Genomic DNA, 17499 nt, shown 5'->3' with positions numbered 1-17499 from the left:
AGTCCTGGATATGGTTTACAGTGAGATTAAGGTACTCTTCAAGAGCCCAAGAAAGCTGAATTATTAAACGATAAACAAAAACAAGAACATTTGTTTGACAGTTTAGAATCAAGAGCGTTGCATCGCTGCGGGTTATGCACGATACGTAAAGAGAAACTTCAGTCAATATTCATGTTGATAGCTTGATGTTAGTAAACCATGGACTGTAAGGTTTGTGTTGATGGTGAATCAAGAGCATTACATCGCTGCCGGTTACGCACGATACATAAAGAGAAACTATAGTCAATATTCATGTTGATAGCTTGATCTTAGTGAACTATGGACTGTAAGGTTTGCGTTAATAGTTTGATGTCGGTTGTTTAGGATACACCATGCAAAAAAATTAAATCATGTACTGGCAACCATCCTGGTCTACGTATAACACTTGAAACTTCATGCTTGATAACTAATGGGAAGACTTTTAACTGACAACTGTTCAATGATACTAACCCTCCACTGATAAGTTCCTATTAAAAACTCTTACAGCATGATAGCATTTTGAATGTCATAACTGAGATCATCTGATTCAACACTAGTGGTTACTTTGTTGATAAGAATGGTGTTGTAATTCTTGTACTATTCAATTGAAATGAGATGAAAAGTCCATATCTGTGGCACTTGCTGCATTTTTTCACTTCTGCCGGTACAACAGATAAACCGCATCCTTGGTCTTTTATGCATGAATCATCAGGCCTCAAACCAAGCCTATTAGACATGGTCATAGGAGCTTACAGAACCCATCAATGTTAATCTGAATGGCATTATGTCCAAGTCACTGACTTGAAAATTAGCTGAAAAGGATGTAAAAAACTTTGTTACTGATATGCATTTGTTAAAACATGACAGTTAATGAACAAGTAGATGCTTTTAGTAAACAATTACTACTTGATTAATCTTTGCCTAATTGAACTCTCAAGATCAAACTATGGACCAGCAAGAACAATCTGCAGGAGTAGGAGATTGGGGGCCAAGCAGTGATCCTAATTGCCATAGATGCAGCTAGGCCTTGCTCTAATGCTGGATTAGTGCCAACCTTTGGCTCTCTGGACTTGAATTTCATTACAGCTCAAAAGAAAAAGACCATACTCCCAATTTTTCTCTCTTTTTTTTGGAGAATAAGATGTTTATTTGCCACCAGTTATGTTGGAGCCCGAGACCTTTCACTTGAAGAGGAAGGTGGCAACCAACTGATCCAACAGTTGTAGGTGATTGGTTCTGCATTTCACACTAGTTAGCCAAAGCTCTCCTCAAAATTCTAGATTTGTTTGGAGCAAGCTTGGCCTATTTACAGGCTTGCATGGTATTCCTACATCCTCTAGTTCAAATAATAGTGATAAGCCTCTAAATTTTTTTTTGAGTTCTCCTCATACATCCTTCATGGTTGGAATGGTTTAAAATCTAGTACAAAAGACAGTAGTATCAGAGACATACAAAATAGATTGTTTAAATGGAAATCTTCCACAACAGAGTTACAGTCATTACAAAAGGAATGCGCGCGCGTGCAAAGTTCAAATGGTTTTATTGGATGTCATCAACACATAATAATCATATAATAATAATTGTGCTGAAATATAGCAAGGTATGCAGAAGACATACATCGGTAACGATAAATTACAACATGTTCTTGCAAGTAATTCTTACTTGCCTGTTAGGAACTAAAAGTTATATTACCACTAAAACAAGTGGCTATATATTTAGGTCATTAAGTCTAACATTAAGCGATCACCAAATCAAAGATTTGAAGTTAAATTGCCCAAACTTTAGTGCCTTTATTTCATAGAAAATGAGCAGCAGGCTGAATAGACAATACAAACAATTCTAACAAACAGTGAACCCATGGAAAAACTTGCACAAATTATGTCCATGGCTGAAACAATATTTTGACATGCGATAAAGTGTTGCAATGATGGATTTGTTGAATAAAAAACATTGAATCTAATACAACACCGATATTATCAGGAATTTCTTAAATAAGCAACATCGACATATTGCGCCCAACCTTGGAAACATCATCCATCTTAACTTCCCATGGCAGTCCTACTTGAAGGTGCATAAGAATAAAATTACAAAGGACTCTTTTCCTGCAACTTAGAAATGTTAGAGAAAATGTCGATGCAAATATTGAGAATAAAACATGCAAAATAGCTGGCACTTGGCATGCATTGGTCCAACGCCTGTTTCTATTTTTGAAATTATTCATACATACCACACAAATGTGTTTCAACTACATCCTCAGATGTTTTGGATTACAAATAACTTTCCAAATGCAAACCTATGATAGAGTAAGAGTGAAGGAAAACTTAAAGAAACAAGTAGAGTAGCAGATATGAAGAAGGCATAACCAGAAATAGAAAGAGAAAAAAAATCACAACCGAACTGGAAAAAATAATCCCTAAGGTGAAAATCCAGTTGTCTTCATGAACCAATAATTCACTGCCCATATTTATCAAGATATGTAGAATATCTGACTCGCATAGGAGAATCGGAAGTTAGCAAGGAAATGCTACAAAAATTAGACAAATATGTGAACAAAACCAAAAGTAGGCTTCGAGCAATCTACTACATATGGGGTGAGGTCCCATCTTGAACCATATGTCATCAAATTTTTATGGAGGCCTCCATAACTTAATTTGGCCTCTGAACTTTTGATTCATTAGATCATAGATAGCAAACTTGGTCTCTGTCTCCAGGGTTGCCTATAGACATATCTCACCCTTCTTTATGATCCATAATTTAGTACTTGTGGAAACATTCCCCTGGGGAAGAGATGAATACATGACACCATAACTGCAGACTTCTTGGTTTCGAGCTGATTTTACCAAGATAGGAGATATATTGATGAACGACAGCTTATCCTTCACTAAGGCAATGGTTTTTCCAAAAGGAAACAATTCTGTTCAAGCTATTCCAGTTTGGAACATGATTGTGAGGTATCTCAAAAAAAAAAAAAACTTCAATTAATTGAAAAGGTGAGAGATTATGTGGGTATTTATGATACGTATAATTTGATCATTTGATCAATAAGAGATCCATCTTCTGCACAACTTATCCTACATCTGAAACCTTTAGCAGCCACTTACATATACACGCATTATAACTAGCAACGATTAGACTCTTCAAGAAATCATGGATAATTTTGTTGTATCAAATCAGGTTGAGCCTTGTATGAACTGTTATAGTGGGCAATAAGACGTGGCCAAACACAAAAGATATACACAGATTCCAGCCATGCAGATGTGAATGCTAAAGTGGGTGTGCTCAAAGTGGTACGAAAGCTGGGCCTCAATACAAAACAGCAATGAACAGATTTCAAGTAATTCCCATTCCCAATTTGTCTGAAAAAGTCCCTATCAGAACAACTCATCCCCACTATAGTGAAGAAAAAAGAAAAAAGCGTAGCAACAATAAAAATGGAATAGAGCTCATCATTCATATAGCTGCTAAATAGGTGCTATTATCCCTATACTACATGAAAACTTACTCTAAGTGATTACTCCTGCTGTGATCCAAACAAAGCTAGCCACAGAGTGGAAACTTTAGACAAGATGACCATTTACAGAAATGGGGTGCGGTTAGTACCGAATGACACACCCATTGAATGATCAAGTATCCCAAAAAAAATTATACCTCATCCACAAATCACTCCAACTACTCTTTCCCAAGACAAATAAATAGTGAAATTAAATGTAATCACAAAAATCTTGTCTAAACCAAAGGCCATTCAAAGCAGGATAGATGTCAACTCAAGATGGAACCTGGGCTTGCCTTCGGTGCTGATGCAAACAATTCAAAATGGTTCATGAAGATAATATGAGAATGCCTGAACTAAAAAGGAATGAATCATCCAAAATCTCAGAAAACAGTAGCCACTGGCCTCCATAAAGTAGTTCATGCATGGCATTAGCTTGAGAACCTTACCCCGCAGCTTTCTAACCAGTAAGCTGGAAAATCTTCAAGACACTTGGAACTGAAAAAATTCCATAAAATGCGGATTAACAGCAGATACGTGGGATAATCCTTAGAGACTCGATTAACGGAACCTCCGGAATCCTGAAAGCCAGTTCTTGAATTGATGACCCATGGTCACCATATATTTGGATCCCTTTCAAACTTCTGAACAATCATAGATTGACCACTAAAGCTCAGACATTTCGAAAGCCTTCAAATGAACAATCCAAAGATTCAGACAATGATAATGTCATGCATAGTTAAAAGGGAACAACTTTCCACTCGATGCGCTTACCAGTCTAATTTGACACATCAATTTCCTTCCCATGATCTTCATTAATCGTTCTTCTCAACCTTCTTAACCATATCTCGTAATCCATTGGATATGGAGTCCCACAAAGGCTGTCCACATAATCAGCAAAGGCTTTCAGCACTGCTGACACGTCCCCAAGCTTCTGCTGTATAACCCTTCTTGACCATGACACTTCCCTCCACTGAAGTGCCCCTTCAACTGAATCCAACTCTGGGAAGACACCACCACATGAAAAGTATAGCAGATAGATTAGACTCTCAGCATCTGATGCTGCACATAGTTTTCCTTCCTGGAGAGCATACGTAGAAGAGAAGAAAAGATTCATTGATGGGCGATCCCTTTCTTCGAGAACCGCATGACCCCACCCAATCAGTACAAAAAAGGGATGCCTGATGCCATTGCTCACACGGATCACATTCTCTGGACGGATGTCAGCATGCCTGATTCCAGCCGAGGATGCAGTTGCAAGGGCAGATAAGCAGTCATGGCAGCACCTGAGAGCTTCCTCAGAACCAAATAAACCATTTCTTATCAAATTGGCAACTGTCTCACCCACAGGAGAGGTGACCAGGATGGGGGTACCGCACCATGGATGACCGCAGTTTCCACCAGAGCTTGGTTTGTTACATTCCCCGGGATGAATTATGCGTCCAGATGCAACCATTTGAGGAAGGTATTTGCTGGACAATCCCCTCTGTTTCATCGAAGTCAATACTTTAGATTGCCTCTGAACCTGGTACCACAAATTCATATCCTCCCATGCAGGTTCCAAATGAGTAGGACTAGAACCAACATATAATAGAAGTGCCTTTCCTGGTTCTTCCACAGGAGTCACAATATAAACTGGAAGTTCGCCATCAGCTAACACTTCATTAATCTGGAAACCCTTCTGCCAGTTTGTGTCTTCCATCCACAAAACTGATCCTTTTTCTAGCTTCAGAGTTCCTTCAGATTCAAATTTTACAGATTCTTCTTGGACCTCAACAATTTCAGAGGAATGACTGCATTGCTGGAAACGGAACAAACCATTTCCATTTGTACGTGTATCTACCAAATGCCTTTCTGTTCTTCGACTCTGTAAACGGGAACTATGTTCTGTAGCTAAATCTTCAAGTGAATACTTTGGCATTCCACAAAACTGAATGATACAGTGGAAAGTTGCAAGAAGAACCTGTAGAGTTCCAATATCTCCCCAATTGGCATTCCCAAGCTTGTTCCAAATACGGTCAATGGGAGAAACACTAATTCTGGCATGTTCTTTTATCCATTCAGCTGCACATTCATATACACTATTAACATCGAAGTCCAACTTACTCACATCGCCTTCAACTTTTACCACCCCACCATACTGTGAATCAACAAGAAGCACGAAAACACAATTTGAATTGCGAAGAACAGTTGATGATCTGCTTAGGCTTCGTGACAATAGAACACGGAGAGCAAAAAACAGCGCTTCCCCGAGAACGGCATGGGAAGGCTGCTGGTCACCCTGCAATGGAAGGCTCACAATATCAGGCCTTAACAGGGCTAATTCAACAATGTGATCCCATTTCCCATGAGAATGCCAACTATTCTTGAGCAATATGGCTGTTGCACAAAGACCTCCAAGCTTTCCACTAGCAATGGCCTTCTCCGCGGGATAGAATTTGGGACTTGTACTGTGTATACAGGCAACTGAAAAAGGTACAGGTTCATCATGACCCCAAAAGGTCTCCCACAAGCCTTTAACACTAGCATGTAGAAAATCTTCAATGGCAAGATGTGCTGTTGCTTCAACAGCATCAGATGTTGATGCATAGAAACTGTTCGGCATTCGTATAAACTGGTGAAAAGAAACACCTTCTAGAGAATAATCAAAATTCTGAAGTTCTGTTAGTTCAAAAGGAACATCAAAGGCAGGCTTCCTGAATCCGGATTCTTTGGATATTCCTGAAAACCAATCTTCAAGGTTTGCCGTCAAAATCTCACTATCCACAAACTTCCGAAGAAAATTCTTACAGCTGGAAGACGATGAACCCCGGGGCCGACCATGTGATGATACACTGGACCGTTTTGGCCCAGAGCCAACTGAAGCACAGTCTGGGGACCCACCTGGCAAAAGATGAAGCATTGAAAAAATATTTAAGCTCTTGAATGTAATGCACCAGTGGTGCATCAACAATTTGAATTGAACAAGACTGATTATGAAATTGAAATTCCAAATTTAGGGAAGCGGTGATCTCTCCCACGTGGTGAGAACTTATAAACTTCCCAGATGATTAAAGTGGTATAAACAGGAAATAACAACAACTCTGCAAAAGAGAGCTTGAAATATTATTCCAAGTCCAAAAATCTCAAAGTATTTGTTGCAGGTTCAAACTAGATATTGACAAAAAGAAACAACTTAAAAAGTATCCGTAACAGCTATCATTACAAACATGTGACCACGGGATCCACTTAAATCTGGCACACACTAAACAAATCACTCTCATGTCATTTGCCCATCCAAAACTGTTTTTGTTATCCTTTGTAACCTGTTCCATTGATCAGTGAGACTCTGAAGCCTCCATCGCTTCCTCTCCCTCTTCCACACCCTTCCCCTCTCCTGCTTATTTGAGTCCTTGAGCCATGATGCGGTACCAAGTGAATATATGGTTTATGATCAAATCCTTGTAATGCTCCTTTATCTAGATTGAGCATCCATCATATTTTCTTCAGCCATTGTATTTTTCCTTGATTGATGGAAAGATGCTTCTGAAAATAATTTTTTCTCCCATCAATCTGTAGATGAGAGAACATATGCATTGAAAAGCATACACATGTTGCCATTAAGATATGGCAATATAACATGCTACAATAACTTGTGATTATAGTGTGATCATAAGGTCAAACTGAATTACAGATGCCTACATATTGTTTCTTGATATAAAGATGATCCTGGAGACAGTTCTTATAATTGATACTCACAGTGAGAGCTCGGCTACATTCACTCATTGCTGCCCTAGGATTACAAGGATCAAATTTCAGTGAGGCAGCACATTAAAAAGAAGTGTTAATCCTGATTACATTGAGAACCATAAAGTAAAAGCACAATTGTCAGCATTCATCCAACTAAATGGGATCAGACTTATAGACCCTTGTCCAATAATTCCTCGAATGCCAGATGAAAATGAAGGTCCATATGAACATTTGGCACAACAAAATAATCTTTGAACGTATCAACCAATTGCATTGAGAGACTACAAAGTCTTGAATAACTACTACTATGAAAAAGGTGCTCCATGATCATATTAATCTACCTACAGTAAGTCTCATGTCAATGTTCCAAGCAATTGGAGGAAATGTTGCAGCAAATTAAAATTAACCATATACCAAAATTAAGATCAAAGGGTGTATATGAGTCATTTATTGGCTACAGTTCATCAGCCAGCCACAGAATGAAACTAATCCCCATCCTCTAGAAACCCTAGCCATATATTCCTTCATATATATATATATATATATATATATATATATATATATATATATATATATATCTTATCTTTTAACTTTCAAAAATTCAACAAAATCAGTATTCTCAACACCGAATCTCTCTTTTCTCATTAGAACCTTAAGATAAGGCTCATATACATAGACTTTAACCTGAGAAACCTAAAACCTTAAGATACGGCACATATACATAGCCTTTACCTGGTTCTATTTCCTTTATCTTTTATATCCTTCCCTAATTTTGTTCCAAAACATATTTCTTGACAGCAAACCTCCATTAGTTCCAAAACCCTAATGGTGTATAAATGTGCTACTCTCTCTTGGCCCAAATGGTCGATAAATTTACCAGGTTCCATTTCCTTTATTGTTTATTTCCTGTCCTAACTTTGTCCCAGAACATTTTTCTCGACAGCAAACCGCCATCCATCCAAAATCCAAATGGTCTATAAATTTACCTTCTCTTGACCAAAATCTTGAAACGCCAACCACATAAAAATCAAAAAATTTGTATCAAAACAAAGAGTCCAGCAAAAATATTCTATTAATCCTATCGCCATTCTGAAATCCTCGTTTAAGACCAAGGCAATTAAGGTTTTACAGTCTAGAGCAAGGTTGTCAAAAGCAAAAGCTGCCCCCTAAGGCAACAAGACCCCATAAGACCCATGGTGCTAGGCACCAAAAAGGTGCTCACTTGAGGATAGGAAGGTATTAATATATTAAAAGTTCAATATTTTCCATTTATATAGTAAAAGTTCAATATTTTCCATTTATATAGTAAAAGTTCAATATATTAAAACTAAATACCATTTATATCTACAAAGACTACAAACATCATAAGATTAATTATTCATGTTTTGGCATTCTAAGTCATGATCATCTTAAACATTAGATATCATGATTCACATATTTTAAATCATCAAATCAAAATACTACCTTTTTAATGTGTTTTTAAACAAAAGTCGGCAAAAATAAACCACTAGATGTCTGAAAATAACTTCAAAGTTCAAATACGCCAACAAAACACCACTTTCTAGAACATATTTCATGATTCTAAACAATGCGTAACATAAAAATGTACAGTGCTGAATATCCTATAGTAGACATCTATTTAAGGGCTCCATATAGAAAAATCAACATCAAAATAAAGCCAAAGAGCTCTAAAAGAATGGATAAAAAGGGATTGGAAAAATAGTACTGGACATTGGAGAGGCGCTCTCCTGAATGCCTCTCACTTTATCCCAGGTTCTCGCCTACGCATCACCTTAGCAAACCTAACCTACCTGACCCAAGGATTATTGAGACCCTTAGTGGTTTCCTTGCCTCAACTGAGCGCCTGGAGTGCCATTGACAAAATTGGCCTAGAGTAATATAGTAGGGTTAAAACTTGAGATCACTTAGCTTCTACCATTATGTATTTATATTTTGTTTTGTTTGTGCTCCAATTTCTCAGTCACATGCCTATTTGTTGACTAATGCAAGCCTTAAGGAATACAGTAGAAAAAGAAGCTTAAAGATCAAAAGTTCAAATCTTCCAATAAGGTAGCTTCATTCTCCCCTACTTAATATCCACAAGTAAATCTTTTTTTCAAAAACAATTGCATTTTGTAGACTAAGATAATGACAAACCTATGCGAAATCAACTTACTAAAAGGAAGGCCATGTAGGTTAAAAACTAAGAGTGATCAGAAGTTAGATTCTGTTCAATTGTCGCAATGTGGGAAGAAAAAAATTGTATCTTCGCATTAATTGTGGTGTTGTGCAATGAGGGGTGATATTAGGGCATGTCAGGTTCAGTTACTTCCATCCTGGACCCAGAACTGTAAGTGGGGATTTGGGTTTAGATTTTGCCAAACTTACGCATCCAAAAATCAGGACCCACACATCCAAAGATCAGTTCAGGTCCAGGTCTGGGCAGTGTATATATCAAAAAATACATCAGGGCTAAAAATCAGGTCGTATGTTAAGACCCTCACCTACCCAACATTCAACAAGTTTGGATCATGTATTATCAGAGCTGGGTCCAAGTCCCAAGCTAGTAGCAATATCTGGTAATTACAATTCCCTTCACGTCCTCAAAAAATTCACTAATAAGATGTACAGAATATGACCATGCATCATATACGTTATAAACCATCCAGTCCAGGTGGGATCAAGTCCAGCAAAAACAGTCCCATACCCTGATATATATCAGGTTGAGTCCAGAAACCCAAATGGCAACAAGAGATTAAGCACAGGTTCATGATCAATTTCTCTAGCAAGAAATATTATGTTTAAGAGAGTTCATATGAAGTGTAATATGTACATCAGTTTTTCATATTTTTACAAGGATGATGATGGCTCATAATGCAAAAAACAAACTCTGTTTTTCTAATATCATGACAAAAAAGCAGAACAATTGATGTTGGAAAACCTGACAATGAGAAGCAAGGTTTTAAAAGCCAGTGCCAGTACCCATGCTAATATGGGGCGTTACATCACATGATGTGGCATGGCCACTTTTGGCTTAAAATGAGGATTTTATTTTTTTTCTAATTTTTTTTCTGTTTTAAACCTATTTCTAGTTAGGTGGGCCATATTTGATGTATTAAAATATTATCCTAAAGCAGTCATCCACATAAAATCAATTTACATGGCTGTCCGTGCATTGAAAAGTATAGAAGAGATATGGATGAAATTTGAAATCAAGCACTACTGAAAGACACATTTTTATTGAAATTTTTTCAAGAAGACACTTTCATTTTCCTGCAGTCCATTGGGCTCCAATCTTAAGAAATCCCCTCCTAATATCCTTAGGGTGTGAAAACAAGAAGTGGGGTGGGGGGAAGGTGTTTGCACACCTTATGGCTCAGCACTAAGTGATTTGACATGGTATCAATGCCAGGGGTGTCGAGTGTTGGTACCTTGTCGGTACAGTAGGTGGTGCACAAAACCTTAATCCTTGATGACAAGCAAAATTCAACAATAATATTAATTACAAAATAGTACCATCCAAGATGAAAAGAAATAAGTCGGAGCATGTCTAGATGGTTGGAGGAGCGACTATGAAGATTTTAAAACTTTATAAGCATCAAAAGCAACATTCAGCCATAATTCTACAATCTTTTTTTGACATCTTTCGATTATAACTCTTCTAAATCTGATATCTGATTTATTAAGGAGATAAATCTCTATGTAAATGTTTGATAGTTATTATATCAGGATTACTTGGAAAAGCTAAATTTTAAGGGCTCTAAGCATGAATTGTGTAAGTGGGTTCGGTAGACCAACAAAGGATATGGACCACTTTCAACATGAATTGGTCCTGCAAATTTGCCTCATGTGGATAAGAAACTAGATTCATCTCTTCAAATGAATGGGTACAGCTCTCATAAAATATTAAAATATAAGTTAGCATTGCTCGTGTACAACAAAACAAACATGTTTCACTGTGAGGGGTTGGCCTATAATTTTCATTAATACAAACTCAACCTAAGATTAGACATGACCTGAGCTGCATTTATTTAGTTAATGGAATGAAAACGAACAATGTTGGGTTAGGTTGTTCTCAACCTCAACAAAATGAAACCTGTTTCTTCCCCAATAACCAATTCTTTCGTGAAGGTTCAAGTGGAACATCTAATACTTCCTTGATCGATTACCCTAAGAAGATATCCAAATATCCCCAACATTTCGCATTGCTTAGTACAACAGTCAGTACAGAGGAAAAAAACACATATAGATCTAATATAATGGAAATAATGGGTTAATCAGTTGATATGAGACAATGACCAAATATAAATCTTAGCAAGGTCCTCTGAACCGTCCCAAACCGATTGGTTCAAGGTGCATCAAACCAAACCAAACCGATTAGGAAGCCAGACGATTCGCCACCCAAAGGAAACAAGGTTAGAATCAACTAGAACCAGTCCATACTAGGCTGAACCAACTAGTTTTGTATAATTCCAGACAATTCTGACCCAGTTCGCCCTGGCCGAACCATACCGTTTTATAAAACGCTAACCCCACCCCATGTTCGATCGATCTCTCTCTTTCTCCTCTCTCTCACCCCTCTTCCCCCCCTCCAATCCCTCCACCTCACCCTCCTAATCCCCTCATCTTCCTTAGTGATGCCATGGGGACTCACCGAGGACTCTAGACCCAATCGACAAATTCCAACCCCAATCGACAACCTCCGGCACCCGATCAGTGACCTTCATCTTCCAATCCACAGCCCCCCTATCTGGTAGGTCCTTCTTGCCCCTCTCTCCACCTTCTCTCTTTCTTGCTCATTCACTCTCGCCGATACCTAATCAGCATCAGCATGCATAAGTGTGTCAATATAATAGGTATCATACAAACTCAGCACTTGATCGCTATAGGTTCCAGTACTAGTTTTGGAAACCTTGTATCTTGGCTTGGTTGCTAGAATTGGGAGGAAGTGCAAGTGCGGGTGCGGGTGCAGGTGCAAGAAAGCGGATATTTTAGAAATACTTTTAGTAAGAAAGTACTTAGCGAAGCAGGTGGTGAGTTCAAGATTCTTAAAAAATTCCAAAGTGGGATTTACCTTGAATGGAAGATTCTAGCTACTAAGATCTTAGGTTTCCTCATCTTAGTAAACAATATTTGGGACTTTACGGCCTCCTTAGCAACTGCAATACTTGTAACAAAGTTATCAAGTAGCATAAGCACGCCAGGAATTCAGGGTTTATGGTAATTTCATTGGCCTAGATCTAGAATGATCCTCCTACACCTTAATTTATCACCATATGATTCCTTTCTCTACACTTTAGTGACCCTATTAGACGAAACCCATCCTTCAATTGCTTAGAAATCCACACAATAGAATGAATTGCAAAAATATTGAATGTACACATATGATACAATCTTAGGACAATCCAAAAAAACCTACTAGAATACACATCATAGATTTCAGACCTAGCACCACCACAACACACCACTCAATCATGACCCACATCTTATTTTTTTTCCCCAATAAGTGTGAATCAGCAATCCAAAAAAAACCTAAATTGCTGTTTCAGCATGAATAGAGTCATGAATAACGTGCCAAAGGATGCCTAGATTTGTAACATCTTTTCTAAGAAGAAGATTTGTAACAACTAGCATCAAGAAAGATAAAAGTTCAAACAATTCTTCTCCCACTTGATCACTCAAATCTGGAAATGACATGTGGTGGTCAAGCAAGCAGAAGAGCTGAGAAAATCAAGTTATCTTGGTGGAGTAACAAGAAACATGACAGGCGATCAAGATCAATTAAACAAAAGAGGCAATTTGATATTATTACCATCATTGTCCATTTTCCTTGCAAGGTGGGCCCTTGAGACCTAAAATTATCATGCAAATTGTCTCGCCTAGGTCAACCACCATAACAATATTTTACTTTTCTAATTTGACTTCATGGTGTGGCTAATAAGTCTGGTGTGGCCAATAAGGCCTCGAAGCTCCTAGCCTAGAGTCGAAAACAAATATGGAAAGCCTAGAGCTCTACTTCAACCAAGGAATATTTGACAGGTCTAAACACACATTAGCACGGGTCCTCATACACTCTCTCCATTTAAGCCCTAGTATCCTTATGTAAACCCTGTGCAAGCATGAATTTATATATGCCCACTTTATGACTAATGTGGACTAGAAGACACTACAGGACAAGTCCATTTAGGACAGATCCTGGGCTAATCGTGGTATTGATAAATGAACCTGATTAGTTTTGTAATTCGATTTGGATTCATAGCCTAGCGAGGACACCAAAGCTTAAACAAGGTGAAATATGTAAGACTCCGTGGGCATATATTTGGTCCCATATTAGTTGTGCACTAGGGAGATCTTGGGTACATATACAATGCCAAGGAACCCAGAATAATACCTTCTAGTCAGTCTTTTTGGGTGAGGTTCTGAGTCATTATAATGTAGGAGCAGATAATCAAAATTTGTTCATACAAGCACTTAACACTTAGCTGATATTAAGACGCCACTTCTAAGAATCAGCATTACTCTCCTTCTGGTTCATTGATAAGTGTTTTTATGTAAGGTATCTACCAAGAAAAACTTTTGTCTGCAGCATCATTTAGACTTCAGGCCAATTATTCAGTTGGTTGACAACAATACAACAGACCAACCAACTTATCCCAAAAAAATAAAAGAAAAGAAAAGAAAAAAGAAATAAAAGAAGTACTCATTCACTAGCCTCTGATGCTGTTCCCCCACAATAAAAATCACAGTTGTCTTCCAACACAGCTGCTTGATCTAGAACCAGAAACTGTCAATGGTAAGGGACACCTCATACTTGTGACAGGTTCAGCTGGAGGCCATTGATTATAACATGACAGCCACGGTTTACTGATTATACACGTGATCAGAAGAAAAAACATTTCCACGGCACGTCCCCATAGATCAATTCAGCCAGCAGAATTCCGCGAGCAAAACATCTCCACTAAATTCCCCAACACACCGAATTTCCCACTACGAAATCCTCGGAAATCTCGAAAGAATCTTTACGAATCCAATCACATTTTCCACCAAGAAAACACCTTAAAATCTAAAATCCTAGCTCCCAATCCCATCAAATGGACGTCACCAGAACCCCATCCCACATCCCAAAACGTCACCAGAACCCTATCCCACATCCCAAAACACCACCTTTCCCCACCCAACCTCTGATTCCTACTGCATAAGTCAATAAATTCACACCTTGGCTTCGAATTCTCCCCAAAAATGACAAAACCCAGGAAAGAACAGCAGATCCCAAAAAAAAAAAAAGCAAAACCATTTTTAACATTAAAAAACCCCAAAAATCATCAGAAAAGCACCAAAGAAGACCAAAGCTCCAATTTTTCCATCAGTAACCAAAACCTTCTCACTGAACCAAAAACACAAAACAAAGAAAGACAGAGACACAGAGAGAGAGAGGATTTGAGAGGAGGAGAACTTACCTTCCATCGGGCTAGGGTTCGTGGTGCTTTGGAGGTGGAGATCGTGGTTCGAGGAAGAACATCCGTCCCCCCTTGCCCGCAAATATTCTTCGGGGGAAATTCTTAGTCGTTGTAATCGGTAAACGGCTCTTCTCCCTTTCGTCTTCTACTGTGGACTCGTTTTCCTTTTGGAGCGCACTCCCCCACTCTCTCTCTCTCTCTCCCCCTTGTTTCGCCTTTTGCCCTTGTTTCTCGCTCCCCCGTGACGGCTTATTTAATAGAGCGAGAGCCAGAGAGAGATAGATTACGTTTACGTACCTGCCCCGAGATTGTTCCCATTTAATAATTTCTCGCGCTATTCGAGATTTATGCTCTCTTTTTTTTCTCCTTCTCGCGTCCCAACGGGTATATACACAGAGACGCCTGCCGACTACCGCGTTCCAGTTGTATCCACTATCCTGCCGTAGCTCTGGCTCTCCCTCGCCTCTTTCTCACTTCTTCTTCAGCTTCTGCCATGGCGCTTAATGAATGGCCAATGTTAACATGGCACTTTGCCCAGCCTTGTATTATGCCAATCTCTATCTGCCATATGGGACAAAAACTAAACTCCTCCCAAAGCCTATTAGGGCATGCATTCTTAGGGATAAAATTATTTTTTTAAAAAAAATTTATATATTTCTAGATAAGCTCTTTTGCGTTACTACTTTCGAGTATTAGGATAAACTATTTCTAAAACCTTTATTTGTTAGATGCTTGGCAAATTTTTTTCTTTAAAAAAATATATCTTATTTGTGACAATGCTCTATTTATATTCTCTTTTAATAGAAGTATGTCATAACTAATTAAGTCTTGCTTAAGTAGTAGATATATGGAAAGTGCGCCAATTAAATGTATGAGTACATAAATTAGACAAAATGATTGTAATATGCACTTCCTCTTCTATGAACTTAAAAATCTATGCTTTTTACTAGCCTTCTAAAGATGGGTACGATAAAATAATGTCTATTATTTGATATTTTTAAGATTGAAATTCAAGATAATCTTGGTGAGAAGAGCAAGCTACCAATATCAACAAACCTGTTTTCAACGTTCAGTATATCTAATAATCGATGCAACTTAAGATTAATTGGACAGTACCGAAAATTTGTAAAAACTCATACTCTCACCACCAACCATTAAAATCAATTGGCTTCTTCATTTCAATTTCATATGTTCAACTAGTAAAAAATTGAATAACTTGATAACCTTATTAATCATCGTTTGTGACTTATCGATACAGTAGCTGATAACAACTTTATTCACTTGTCCAAACAAATAACAGTAGCTATTTTTACTATCACATAAGAATTTGGAGAGCGCACATATTAGCACATGAGATTTGCATCATCAAAGCTTTGCTAATACTCTAACAAATAAGAAAAAGATGGAAATATATCCAACCGATTTCGGTGTTAAGTGAAGCTTTTTTGCTCATGCTCATTAAATTACCCAAGCACAGAGCTGCACCTTATTGACACCACAGCCATTAAAATTTGGCTAAATGTTTCACTAGATCAGGGAAAAGTTGGAACTGAATCTAGTTGGCATTAGTTCATTGAAACTCGACTGATACTTACGCTCGTGACATAAGCATCCACAATACTTATCTACTAGCACTTCCTCATTTTCTTTTAAATAAAGAATTATGTCAAAAATCCATCGATCAGACGGTCATTAGAGGATCACAACATGTTGGCCCCACTCTCATGTGGATCGTGGCCGTCCATCTCCATCAGCCTGCTGAGAAGACTCATCTCGTAGAATATCACCATTAGGTGATATGATTTCAAACGAAGGCGAGAAATTGAACACCGCGACAATGCCGATAATGACTCCAATTTTATTTTATTTGAAGAACACCTCGGTGTTTTTTTTTTAAAATTCTTCTCATGGTTTCATCATTGTTGCTATTCTCTCCCTGTCTCTCTCTCTCTCTCTCTCTCTCTCTCTCTCTCTCTCTAGCCTGGGAAATGATACATCCACAAGAAGCTCTTTAATAGTTTCATCAAAAGATCTTGGCCCTCCGTAGGAAATGGCAATAATTTTGAGCACTTAATACGGTCAAATCATAAAAATACCCGGGGAGATAACCCAATGAACCCTCAGAGTTGGAATGCATCGATTGCTTTTTTTTTCCAAACATCTGCTATTAATTCGGCCATGAGTGGGCCATGACAAACTATTTGGCGGAAAATTGTAGAACCAAAAGCAATCATACTTCATGCAAACTGGCCGCCACTAATCATAATTGCTTTTTTCTAAATGCTCAATAAACGAAATCCATAAAAATGAGCGACTGCGATTGATGGCATACGCATTCATATGTTGTATGCAGTGTAAGGTATAATTTATCCAAGTCGGGGTCAATCCACAAACTTGATTTGGTTAGAGGGTTGCAAAAGCTTCACTTGTTGAAAACTTTGCTAGGCCTAGCTTAATGATTAAAAGAAAACAAAGCTCATTTTTTGATTTCAATCTCCGTTAGTTGCCATACCAAGATGGAACAAAATATCGAGGCTAGCCTGATAAAGCTTGCGAGCGGCTAGAGTTTAAATGTTACGGTATAGTCAATGAAGCATGGACCGTATGCTTTGAATTTAACAAATTGAGATATGAGATGGATTTAGGTTTTCGGTCATGGAATTGTAGTTCCACACTCAGTTAGCTCCAACAAGGAAGAAGCTGGAGGAAGGAATGAGAACATGGAAATAGAAAGGAAAAGCTGTGGAGAAATATTCTAATTGAAAGAAGTAAAATGGGTCATTACTTTTGCTTGGTCATCAACTA

At 38.0% G+C, this 17499-nt stretch overlaps 1 protein-coding gene across 6 annotated transcripts; it reads right to left on the bottom strand.

Moving 5' to 3' along the window:
* Positions 1 to 479: 479 nt before the first annotated feature.
* On the bottom strand, positions 480 to 15155 carry LOC103722969. 6 transcript variants are annotated; one of them, XR_003382827.2, is made up of 4 exons: positions 14695 to 15155; positions 3958 to 6391; positions 2039 to 2120; positions 480 to 830 (listed from the first exon to the last, which is right to left on the bottom strand). XR_003382827.2 is itself a non-coding variant. In XM_026799914.2 (3 exons), exons 1-2 carry the CDS (start codon positions 14699 to 14701, stop codon positions 4287 to 4289), a joined length of 2112 nt encoding a protein of 703 aa, XP_026655715.2. In that variant the 5' UTR covers positions 14702 to 15155; the 3' UTR covers positions 480 to 830; positions 4283 to 4286. The 6 variants fall into 6 exon arrangements, 3 of the variants coding, with proteins under 3 accessions (XP_026655715.2, XP_008811956.2, XP_008811955.2); XR_606560.4 differs by lacking the exon at positions 2039 to 2120 and having other exon boundaries at positions 3958 to 4198; positions 4283 to 6391; XR_003382828.2 differs by lacking the exon at positions 2039 to 2120.
* Between the last annotated feature and the right edge of the window lie 2344 nt (positions 15156 to 17499).

Source organism: Phoenix dactylifera, chromosome 3, assembly GCF_009389715.1.
Source record: "Phoenix dactylifera cultivar Barhee BC4 chromosome 3, palm_55x_up_171113_PBpolish2nd_filt_p, whole genome shotgun sequence".
Classification (NCBI taxonomy): Eukaryota; Viridiplantae; Streptophyta; class Magnoliopsida; order Arecales; family Arecaceae; genus Phoenix; species Phoenix dactylifera.
This window is presented reverse-complemented; position numbering and strand designations above follow the sequence as displayed.